Source organism: Acanthamoeba castellanii, assembly GCF_000313135.1.
Source record: "Acanthamoeba castellanii str. Neff unplaced genomic scaffold scf7180000083757, whole genome shotgun sequence".
In the NCBI taxonomy this organism is placed as follows: Eukaryota; Discosea; order Longamoebia; family Acanthamoebidae; genus Acanthamoeba; species Acanthamoeba castellanii.
The window spans coordinates 11354-21996 of NW_004457286.1; the positions used below are offsets into that span (position 1 = coordinate 11354).

General features: G+C 56.8%; 5 protein-coding genes across 5 annotated transcripts; all 5 read right to left on the reverse strand.

Moving 5' to 3' along the window:
* Positions 1-395: 395 nt before the first annotated feature.
* On the reverse strand, positions 396-1700 carry ACA1_014210 (uncharacterized protein; the record flags this gene model as incomplete). Its single annotated transcript, XM_004334077.1, has 2 exons — positions 396-1235; positions 1608-1700. 2 exons carry the CDS (start codon positions 1698-1700, stop codon positions 396-398), a joined length of 933 nt encoding a protein of 310 aa, XP_004334125.1.
* Positions 1701-1946: 246 nt separating this feature from the next.
* Positions 1947-3571, reverse strand: ACA1_014220 (protein kinase; the record flags this gene model as incomplete). The annotated part of the gene is made up of 6 exons (XM_004334078.1): positions 1947-2178; positions 2261-2430; positions 2505-2718; positions 2809-3068; positions 3184-3362; positions 3475-3571. The coding sequence occupies 6 exons, from the start codon at positions 3569-3571 to the stop codon at positions 1947-1949; spliced, it is 1152 nt and encodes a 383-aa protein (XP_004334126.1).
* Positions 3572-5297: 1726 nt separating this feature from the next.
* On the reverse strand, positions 5298-5780 carry ACA1_014230 (uncharacterized protein; the record flags this gene model as incomplete). Its single annotated transcript, XM_004334079.1, has 3 exons — positions 5298-5522; positions 5579-5653; positions 5709-5780. 3 exons carry the CDS (start codon positions 5778-5780, stop codon positions 5298-5300), a joined length of 372 nt encoding a protein of 123 aa, XP_004334127.1.
* A 364-nt stretch (positions 5781-6144) lies between these two features.
* Positions 6145-8879, reverse strand: ACA1_014240 (protein kinase; the record flags this gene model as incomplete). The annotated part of the gene is made up of 8 exons (XM_004334080.1): positions 6145-7253; positions 7322-7480; positions 7559-7730; positions 7813-7951; positions 8034-8152; positions 8200-8304; positions 8399-8513; positions 8635-8879. 8 exons carry the CDS (start codon positions 8877-8879, stop codon positions 6145-6147), a joined length of 2163 nt encoding a protein of 720 aa, XP_004334128.1.
* A 722-nt stretch (positions 8880-9601) lies between these two features.
* Positions 9602-10346, reverse strand: ACA1_014250 (cytochrome b5 family protein; the record flags this gene model as incomplete). The annotated part of the gene is made up of 4 exons (XM_004334081.1): positions 9602-9706; positions 9855-9883; positions 10108-10153; positions 10290-10346. 4 exons carry the CDS (start codon positions 10344-10346, stop codon positions 9602-9604), a joined length of 237 nt encoding a protein of 78 aa, XP_004334129.1.
* Between the last annotated feature and the right edge of the window lie 297 nt (positions 10347-10643).

The following is a 10643-nucleotide window of genomic DNA, read 5'->3' on the forward strand; positions in this document are numbered from 1 at the left end:
TTGGCAAAGGCCGTTATGGTGCTACCTCCATTTCGCTACACGCAGAGGGGGGAAGAAATCTTCATTTGATGAGAGGGGGCGACAACGCAGACGTAGAAGACACAAAATCACAACGGCTCATCACAAATCCAACGGGCGATGCATGTGGGAGGCCAGGGGCAACCGTACCGAACGAAATCAAAACAGTTGCAATTGCTTGAAACGGCGGGCAACTGTTTGCTTGAATGTCGTTGATTATGATCAAAAACTTCACAACGGGACACCGAAATGTTGATCTACTACCTCCGCCGGCGTTACGCAAGAGACAGGCCGCGGAAACTGCGGGCGTGAAGTGGAAGAGAAGAAGAGAAACGGGAACAAAAAATGTTCTTTGTTTGTTACGATGACGAAGTGGGCTAGAATCTCACAAGCGACGAGGAGGAGAGGAACGCTTCCTCACCTCCTCTTCTCTCCGAGCAGCCCATCACCAATGCCTCTGCGAGACACTGTTGTTGTTGTTGTTGTTGTTGTTCGGCGGCGTCTCGTCCAGACTCGAGGCTCGCGGCAGCAGAAGTCCAAGTGGTGCTGCCTTCGAGGTCGGCCGATGAACACGACGCGGCCGCAGTTGTGGCCGACGTCGGCCTTCGCGATGAAGCTTCGTCGCAGCTGTTCGCACTCCCGCCGGCGCGAGCGGGGCTCCCTGGCCGGCCGTCGGCATCGCTGGGCGGCGAGTTGACCGCGGCCAACTCATCGGCGAGGAGAGCGTCCAGATTGAAGGCGTTGCTGTTGTTATCATTGGCTCCTCCGGCGTCGCAGAAAAGGAACTCGCGCAGGGCGTCTTCGCTGTAGGTGATCGCGGTGGCGTCTGCATTCCCAGATCCCAACGGCGGCACGGTGGCGGAAGCGTCCTGGCCAGGGGAGAAGCTCATCTGGTACTGTGGCGACAGCGACGAGTCATCGAAGTCGAGGAGCTCGCTGAGGAGGTTGTCGATGTCGATGCTGTCTGCGATGGACGCTGGTCGAGGCTGGGGTGGCAACTGAGGCGCGAGGGGAAGTGCCTGGGGCGTCTCTGTGCTTGCACGTCGACGTGTTGATGCTGTTCGCCGCTTCTTCTGACGCGCAGGGGTGGGAGTGCCTGCGGGAAGTGGCGTTGTTGCTTCTCGACTTCGCTTCCGCGGAGTGAGCGTCACTAGCCGGGGATCATCGGGTGCAAGAATGTAGCGGCTCACATCTTCCGAATCTAGTGGGAAGAAGCACTGATAGGTGATTGACCAAGGAGAGAGAGCATGTGAGCAACACGAACGAATGTGCAGAGATTGTGCAGACCAGTAGTGGCAAAAGAGAATTAAACCAACTATAGCGAGGACTCACCTGGGGTGTGCAATGGTAGTCCGTGTGGTAAAAATTGGAGCGAAAACCAAAAGAGCGCAATCTATCCAACGGAATGTGGTATAATTGCGATCTCATGACTTTCGCTCTACCCCAATGGAGTTGGCTTGGCCAACAAAGAAGAAGGTCTCCATCATGGAGAAGGAAATTCAGAGGACTAATGTACCTCCATACAGGAGGCTTACTTACCAACTTACCCTTTGGCAATGGTGCAATTGTAGAAGAGAGGAAGTACGTACAGTGTTACACTTGAGCATTACCTCCGTGAAGTTGATCTTGAGCGGCTTCAACGCGGTAGCGCATCGGGGGCAAGCCGCAGTCGATGCCATCATCTCTTCTGCTTTGCTGGACACAAATGAAAATGCAATTCGGCAGCGCAAGATCAAAGCGGGCCAAGAAAAAGCTTGGAAAAATAAATATCGGTCGACTGGAATTTTGTATTTTTTATTTTAATCTCACATTTTCATAACGCCACACCCAACCAACCTTCTCATCCAGACAAGTTGGTTGTCTGTACAGTTGCTTTTTAGTTTACGATATCTCGAGCGCTTCGCCTTTTGGTGCCGGATGTGATCACGTCACGACGACTGCTCGATCTCGACTTCGATTTCCTTGGCCTTGAAGGTGTTCTTCTTGCTGCTCCGGCAAGAGGAGCCCCGCGAGGACCTGGACGGGTCCTGCGACTCCTTCTGGGCGATCTCCTGTTGTCTCTGTCGCCTCTCCCGGTCCTTCTCCTTCTTGTCCTCCATCGGCGTCGGCAGCAACTGCGGCTGCACGCGCACGGCCCCGAGGTTGGGCGCGGTCCTACTCCTGACCCTGCCACCAATGAATGACTCCATCAGCCACCACGAACAACGCGGAGAGAAGAACAGTGCGGTCAGTGAGTAAGTACCTGTGGGGGAGCTTCTGAAGCCACGGGTGCTTGAGCACGTCCATCATGGTGGCTCGCTTGAGGGAGTGCGGAGTGAGCAGCTTGTGCATCAGGTCGACCACGTCCTTGTCGAGGAACGAGGGGGTCTGGATCGCCGCCGTCCGGATGTTCTCATAGACGTCGGCCGTACTCTGCATGTTGTGTGTCACGAGCGTAAGTACCAGAAGAAGGCCGTGCGTCACATAGCAACCGCGGTTGAACGCACCTCGGCGGAGAAGGGGACGGAGCCGGTGAGCATCATGTACAGGACGGCGCCGCAGCTCCACAGATCGACCTCGGGGCCGATGTAGTAGTTGGCGCCGAGGATCTCGGGTGCCGCGTAGTTCAGCGAACCGCAGGTGGCGTTGGTCGGGGAGAGCGACGACCACTTGCCGCCCAGCCCGAAGTCGCCCAACACCACGTTCAGGTCCTTGTCCAAACTGGAGGCGGCGGCGACGACAAAGAGAATGTCAGACACGGTCGCAACATGTTACATGAAATTCATCAACATGGCGAAGAGGAAGACGCACAAGATGTTTTCGGGCTTGATGTCGCGGTGCATGAAGCCGTGCTTGTGGATGTGGTTGACGGCGTCGAGCAGCTGGCGGAAGATCCGCCAGGCCTCGTGCTGGGGCAGCTTGCCGCTCTTGAGTACGTAGTCAAACAGGTCGCCGCCCTCGGCGTACTGCATCACCAGACACAGCCGCTTGCTGTTCTCCACCACGTCGAACAGGTTGACGATGTGCGGGTGCGGCGGCAGCTCCGTCAGGATCGCATGCTCCCTTCGTGCCTGTGCGACGGGGGGGGAAGAAGAACGAAAAACGAAAAACGAAACAGGATTAAAAACGAAATTAAATCCGTGGAACAACGCAACGCGGTCAGAGAAGAGCTAATGAAGTGGGTACCATGCGAACGGCCTTGGCGTTGGAGCTGCGCTTGTGGATGATCTTGATGGCCGCCCGTCGGTTGCGGTCCTCAACGTGGCGCCCGAGGAAGACCCGGCCGCCGGCGCCCTGGCCCAGCTGGCGCTTGAGCACAAAGTTGGAGACCTGAAAGATGAGAGCCTCCGACTCCTTTCTCGTTTCTGGAAAGCAACAACAACGGGAGGTGATGAGGAAAGGGGTTGGACACGCATCCAGGAAGATGAGGCGGGAGTTGAAAGATGTGGGAGAGAGGGGAGGTTGTGCGGTTGGTACCTTCTTCCTTGAGCTGACACTTCTGGAGGAGCTCCTTCTTCTCTCGGAAGGAGATGGTCGTCGAGATGCATTTGCGAGGCAAGGTGCTGGCCGACATCTACGACGACGAAAGGGAGAAGAGGAGAAGAGGAGAGAATGGAATGGGAGGAATGGAAGTGTGGGTGACGGAGAAGGAGTCTCGGGTTAGGCTCCAGGCATGACCACCACCACAAGGACAACCCCCTCCCCCTTTTCTGCGGGACAAGAAGTCATAGCCCCGGGGGGAAAGGGAAATGAGACCAGAAAAAGGGCCACGCCTGGAAATTTGGTTAATCCGGCGCCCCGCGCTGGTTGGGCGGGAGATTGGCGGCGGTACAGCAGCGTCCGTTGGAGGGGTGACCACGATCTCCACACCAGACCCCACCACACGACAAAGACCACACGCGATGGGGGAGGGAGGTGGGTGGGTGGGGGCTCAAGCGTACCTTGGCGACTTATGTGTGGTGAAGGGAGTAGGGGGGTAGGGGCGGTTCAGTTCTTTCGAGGCGGAGAGAGCCGAAGGAGAAGAACTGAAAGACTGCGTTCGAACGAGGGAAGCGTCGGCGATGAATTGAGACTTCGTGTGCGTAGTTAGGAGTTGTCGATGATGAAGAAAAGAAGAGTAGTCACCGAGACCGTCGGTTGACGTAGTTTCAGTTGTGGGTGGGATGCGGTGTCGTTCGGTCGTGTAGAGGTGTGTTGGTGGAATGACGTTCGAGAGAAGGAGAGGGTGTGTGTTCAAACAAGCATACAAGCGCTCGTGCAAGAAGGGTGTGTGCGGTAAGCGAGAGGAGAGCGTGCGGCGGTGTGAGTGAGAGTCGGAGGTGGAGTGAAGCCTCGCGTTCTGTCGTATGGTTCGATGATGATGAAGGGGAAAGGAATGGGAACACGAGGCCGAGTGCCAATTTATACCCAAACACGGACAGTGATGATGGCGTATAAGAAGGAACACAAGCCGACCCGGAGGGTTGTTGTGTTGCAGTGGCGCACGAGTGTGTCGCAGAGCGTGATCGGTCGAGTATTAGCTAGAGTGGTGGTCGAGGGTGAGCAAAGAGAGCAAAGAGCGAGTGAGGACCTGTGGCTTTAATGGGCACTCACCGCATGTCCCACGATGTCCCCGTGCGACCGACAGGCAGGGCGCGACCTTGGTCGTCGTTCTTTCCAGGGCGAGAAGTCCGGGCGCTACTGGAATTTTCCACAAATTGCGCCCCTTGCGTTGAACTTCCCATAGTGCGGAAATTCAAAATATTTGCACACAACGAACGTGCAAATATTTAAAATTCCATAACGGCAGACTTCTGGTTTGTTGCTGTCCGACTTCTCGCGATCAGAAGGTAGGAATTTGAAACGGAGCAGGTGTAGGCGAAGTGGCATTGCCAGAATTCCTCACCGCGAACAGGGGAACAGACATAGCCAGCAGAGCGGCAGACCGACCGGTGAGCTTTCTCTCCGACCTCGTTTTAGTGGGCGAGAAGTGGCGTGGAAGTCTGAGTTTGCGTCACGCTAGCGACTGCTCCTGTTCCCGGTCGCCGTCCAACCCCCACCGCCCGGTCATCTAGCCACCCACTGCCCTCCACTCGAGTACAGATCCCAAGGCAAGGGCACGAAGCCCAGCGGTGGCCAAGGCCACAGCTGCACACCGGTGGGTTCACCGTGAAAGCTGCACAGCGTCCTCTGTTCGCATAAAAATGTCGACCATGCGATCAAGGAATCCCCATCTTCGTGGTGAGCTATTTCCTTGATGTGGCCTGCGCGATCCCTTCTCAAAGAAAAGAATGTGTTGCTATGCGATCTCCTGGTTTGGGTTACTGAGCAGAAGGAGGATCAAGATAAAGCTCTTTCCTTCTTTCGTTGGGGTCCAACGCCTGCTCGTCCTGTTCTGAGACCTCGGCGGCGGCCTCCCCAAGCGCGTCGAGGAATGAGCGGTTCCCTTCCGACAGGGCATCAAGGTCGGCGCTGAGGGTGATTACCTTGTCCTGAAGGTCCTCCACGTGCTTGCTGAAGAGCTTCTTGACCTCTGCCATCTTGGCCTTTTTGAAGCCGCTTAGAAAGGGTGGTTCGCTGTTTGAGGGGTAAGGTGGTCTACCTTGGCTTCGTGGATCTCGTCGCACAGCCTGGTGACTGTTGCCTTCAGCTCGTCTCTGTCCTCTTCAACAGCCGTCTTGGATGATGTTGTGAGAGTTAGTGGTTCATTGTTGGGTGCAGAGTTGACAAACCTTGAGCCTCTTGGCAACCGTGAACTTGTTGGTGGCATCTTCGAGTATAGCCCACTCCCTCTTGACGCTCATGAGGGCGCTCACGGTGAGGTGTGGGCGTATGGCCGCCCAGCCAGCCCTGGTAAAACAGATCCCAGCTGAACTTGGGCTTAGTTTGCCTCCCTCTTGCGTGATGCACCACTCAGCAAAGTTCCCTTCAACCGCCGGGGTGGAGGCCTTCCAGTACTTCGGTAGCCGTTCGCCATCTGTCTCCATCTTCTCTCACTCACAAAATGAACTGGGTAGAAAACTGGAGCCTTTTGCCCATCAAGTATTTGATCTAATAAGGAACACTTGTGGAGGGGGTATTGTGTGTTGATTATATTCTAGTTTACACATACTGTACACTACATCTCCTTCTTCGTCAGCTCGCTCTTGGACATAGGCGATGCTGATGTTATAGGACGAAGGTAACGTGCTCGCCCGATGAGGCGCTGCTGGTGCTGCCGCTATCGCCGCATCGCTCCTTGCCCTTCTCGTTGAGGGTGGCCGAGTACGCGTCGCTGTGGAAAAGTACGTGACGGGGCGATCGGGCGCGCCGGGAGCCCGACGGCGGCGACGGCGGCGACGGCGGCACCTCCAAGCAGCTCTCGGGCGCGCTCGGGGCCGACGAAGACAACGGCGCCGCCGATGAGCCCTTGGAGCCCTTCCGTCGCGGCGACATGATCTTGTCGGTGAAGTTGGCGAACGCCTTGCGCGGCGAGGTCAGCATCAGGCGCGGCGATGTTGTGTTCCGTCGGTGCCGGCCGGCTTTGTCGTCGTCCGACGACCCGGCCTGGTGCGGGGCCGAGTCCGAGCCAGAGCCAGAGCCAGAGACCGAGGCCACGGCCGCGGCCAACGCCGCAGCGGGCAGCTCGGGGCAGGTGCTCCTCCGCTCGCCCAGCAGCGAGGACAGGCGGCCCTCGTTCCAGGCCTTGCTGCTCATCTTCGGCGAACTGGTGCGGGGCGAGGAGGTGCGGGGCGAAGAGGCCAGCGACGAGGTGAGCGACGAGGGCGAGGTCTTGGGCGAGGGTGACCCGGTCGAGGGCGACGTGGGCGAGAGCGTGCCGGGCGAGAGGCGGCCGCCCTTGTCGCCCTGCCACAGCTGGCGCAGCTTGGCCAGCGGCAGGCGCGGGAGCAGGGCGCGCAGGGTCGACGCGCGGTGCTCCTGTTGCGCCGGGAGCGGGATTGCGCCGTAGGAGGATGAGGCCGACGACGAGGCCGACGACGAAGACGACAAGGAGGCCGACCAGGCTTCGGCCATGTAGTCCGGCGTCGAGTCGAAGCACCAAGTGACGGACAGCGGGTCGGCGGGTCTCTCAGCTGCGCTGTCGCCGATGGGCACGGAGCCGGTAATGCTGCTGGCGGTGGTAGTGGCGTCATCCGTGGTGGCCTCAGTGGCGGCCTCAGTAGCGCCCAGTTGCTTGGCTGCGGCGATGATAGTTTCGGCGGTCTCTTGTCGCTTCAATCGCTTCTCCCGATGGGTCCATTCGTGCGCCAGCACCTGGTCGATCGTATACCGCTGACCTGCGCATAACCACATAAATGTCAGTAAGGCATCTAGAGAATGCAAAGTCGTCCGGGTCCAGACGTACCGGCATCGTGGTCGAGCATGCAGCGGATGAGCGACTGGACCTTGCTGCTGAGGAATGACGGGAATTCGAGGAATCCACGCACGATGGCCAGCTTGGTGTCCTTCACGGTCTCGCCCTGGAACGGGGTGTAGCCGCAGACCATCGCGTAGAGCACACAGCCTGAAAGGCAATGAAAGAGGGAAAGAGAGATTAGTTGTCACCATCATCAATCGGACGGCAAGCGGTAGAATGTTGTACCGAGCGACCAGACGTCGATCTCGGGTCCGATGTAGGTCGACTCCTTCAGTATCACCTCGGGTGAGGCGTAGTGGAGCGAGCCCACGCTGGTGGAGGAAGGCATGTCGTTGTCGTACTGCATGCCGTACCCGAAGTCGCCCAAGATTGCTCGGCCGTCCGACATGAAGATGTTCTGTAGCAACGGGGGCACCACACAGGCAAGCGGTTGATGAGCCAAGGTCTGGTGTAGGCCTTAAACAAAAATGAAGAATTACCTCTGGTTTGATGTCGCGGTGCACAAAGCCGCGTTGGTGCAGGTGGCGGACGCCCTTGGCCACCTGCCGAAAGACGTCGCGCGCTTCGTCCTCTTCCAGTCGCTCGTTGGCCGACCCCGAGATGAGCGAGAATAGATCGCTGTGTTGATGGACGATGACCAACATTATGATGAAGGTTAGTAGACATACCACCGAGGGCAGTAAAAGCGAGGTGGCGGTACCCGTCGGCGGCGTACTCCATGACGATGCAGATCTCATGCGGGTTCTCCACGACTTCGACCAGGCTGATGAGGTGCTTGTGCGACACCTGAAGAGCGAACAGCTTCAGTTCTCTTGACCCCTTGACAAGGCGCTAAAACACAAGGAAAACCCGTAGGTGGTAGGTACCTGGTTCATGATGGAGTACTCTCTTCGTATGCGCTCCAGCTGGTCGGGGCGTAGGCGCCCCTTGGGCACAACTTTCACCGCCACCACGCTCCCATTGCGCCGATCCTGCATCAAGAATTGGATGAGCGGCGAGATCCATAGATTGACGATAGAGTGTGACGGAGAGAAAGAAGGGGGAGAAGATGTAACGCTAACGTACCGCTGCCAGGATGACTTTGCCGGAGGCGCCCTCGCCCAGGCTCTTTTGTGTTACATTGTAATTCCCGTTCAACGACTCTCGCCATTTCTCCTGGGTGTGTGGTCGGTAGCGCAATCTAGAGGAGAGAAGAGAGAGAGAGAGAGAGAGAGGATTGCAGAAGAATCGATGTTAGAGAAAGTCCAATAGTGGATCTTTTTCGTCATCAGCTTAAGCTGATGATGAAGAAGGACGCGTACTCTTCGGGAAGTGGTCGAGGGGAGGAAGGGATGGGCTGCGCCAGCTTCTCGTTCTCGTTCTCGGAGGTTTTGGCTTGCTTGATGGCGAGGGCCTTCAGTTCGAGCGCCACCTGCGTCGCGATGCAGTCGTTGTTGTTGTTACAGTTCTTGGTCGCGACGGTGGTCGTGGAGGTCATCGACTTTTTCTCCACGTCGACCGTTGTCGCCATCGAGGTCGTCGTGGTCGTCATGAGCTGCGTCGCCATCCCCAATCGATGTCCCGCCTCGTGTGAGCTCTGCTGCGTTGGTTGTCGCTGAGGCAAATGATCTTTGAGGTCTCAGATCTTGTTACGCGTTGTTACTGGGGACCGGGGCTGACAGGTCTCGTCTCTCTCTCTCGTTCACAGACCGCTTCTGGTTTTCGTTGGTGGCGAATGCGAATTGGCTTTCTTCTCTTGCTCTAGTCTTCGTCTTCTTCTTCTAGCTTCTTAGGTTGTTCAGCTGTCCAGTTATTGCGGTGCTGCTTAGCTGCTTACGTTTGGTGTTGTTGGTCGCGTTAGTCTGACTGTACTACCAACCTTTCTCTCTCGCCAGGTGCCCGATGCGTTGCTCTCACCCGCTGGTGATCTCCGAAATCACACGGTAGCCACGCCGTCCGCCACCATGTCCTAGTACGGGCCTTACACATGCACTTATAAGTGACCGCAAACTGATACCTTTTCAGGGCGGTTGTGCCTCCATTCGCTAGGCACTCTCCCAGGATAGGCATGGCAATGACTATGCCTAATCTCGGGCTAAGGCAATCGCCATGGAGCTGGCTGAGTTAGCAGATCTGCCTGAGTTAGCACCAATCAACACTCACTCTCTTGTGCTCTCGCAAGTATGTAAGCCCTACGCTCTGTTTACGTTGAACCAATAAATCGGAGTGAGCACAAGAACGCGGGAGGAAGCGGGGGAGAGTTGCGTTCGGCGCGGGCCAGAGCTCTAGCTAGTCGCTTAGCTCGCCGATATAGTACTGCTTGAGCATGCCCGTGGCCTCGTCGGAGTGGCCCACGTCGTCGAACAGCTCGGTTGAGTCGATCCCGGCACCTTGCTGTCGTGCGCAACACAACACAGCACAAGTAGCGAAGCACCGCGGTGAGTTGACCGCGATCTTGACTGGTAGACCGGGAGGAGCAAGAGCAGGAGCAGGAAACGATTGGTTAGGGGTTGGAGGGCAATCGTAGGCTTTTCTCACGCACCAGCAGCACGTCGCCTCCGGGGTGTTCATCTGTTGACGACGATGGCATCGTCGACGCGGGTATCCAAGAGGAGGAGAAAGGTAGTGTGAGCAAAAGCGACCACAGTTCCCAAACTAGTCTTGGTCTAGTCCGCGTTTGGTCGCCCGGGCTATCCTTAGATGGATCCCACGGACACCGCACGCTTGGGTTCTTCTTGCTGCTTCTCTTGGTTCCGAGTTTCACCACGCGCACATGGAGGAGAAGACGTACGTACCCACGAAGCTGGTGATGTCATACACCTTGCCCTTGTAGATGGTCCACTGCATTGGGCGCGGGCAAGACGTACGTCGTAGACAACCACGGGCACGGCACGGTGCGCCAGACAGATACGAGGGGATTTCGGTTAGCAAAGGGAGATGCCAAACGAAGGGTGGAGGTGGGAGAGGGCGCAGGTACGAGGTCCTCCATCTTGTTATGCTTCGCGACGTCAGCTGCAGAGTACTTCTTCGACATGTTCGGAGCGGATTGATGATTAAATCAAATCTCGAAAATGCGAAGCCAGAGAATGAAAAAGATATCGCTCAGGAAGGAGGATCCGGAAGTGAATGCAGAGATGGTCCGGATCTCTTGCTTGTAATATATAAAATGAAATAAAACGGAGCTGGAAACTGCCTACGTGGCTGATATTTTAATGGTGCTAAAACTAATCAAAAAAATATAAAAACAAAAAGATGAAGATGGCACGCAGCGCTACCGGCCAGCTGTGCGGCACACCCCTGCACAGGCCGGCCACTGCATTAGTCGGAAGGA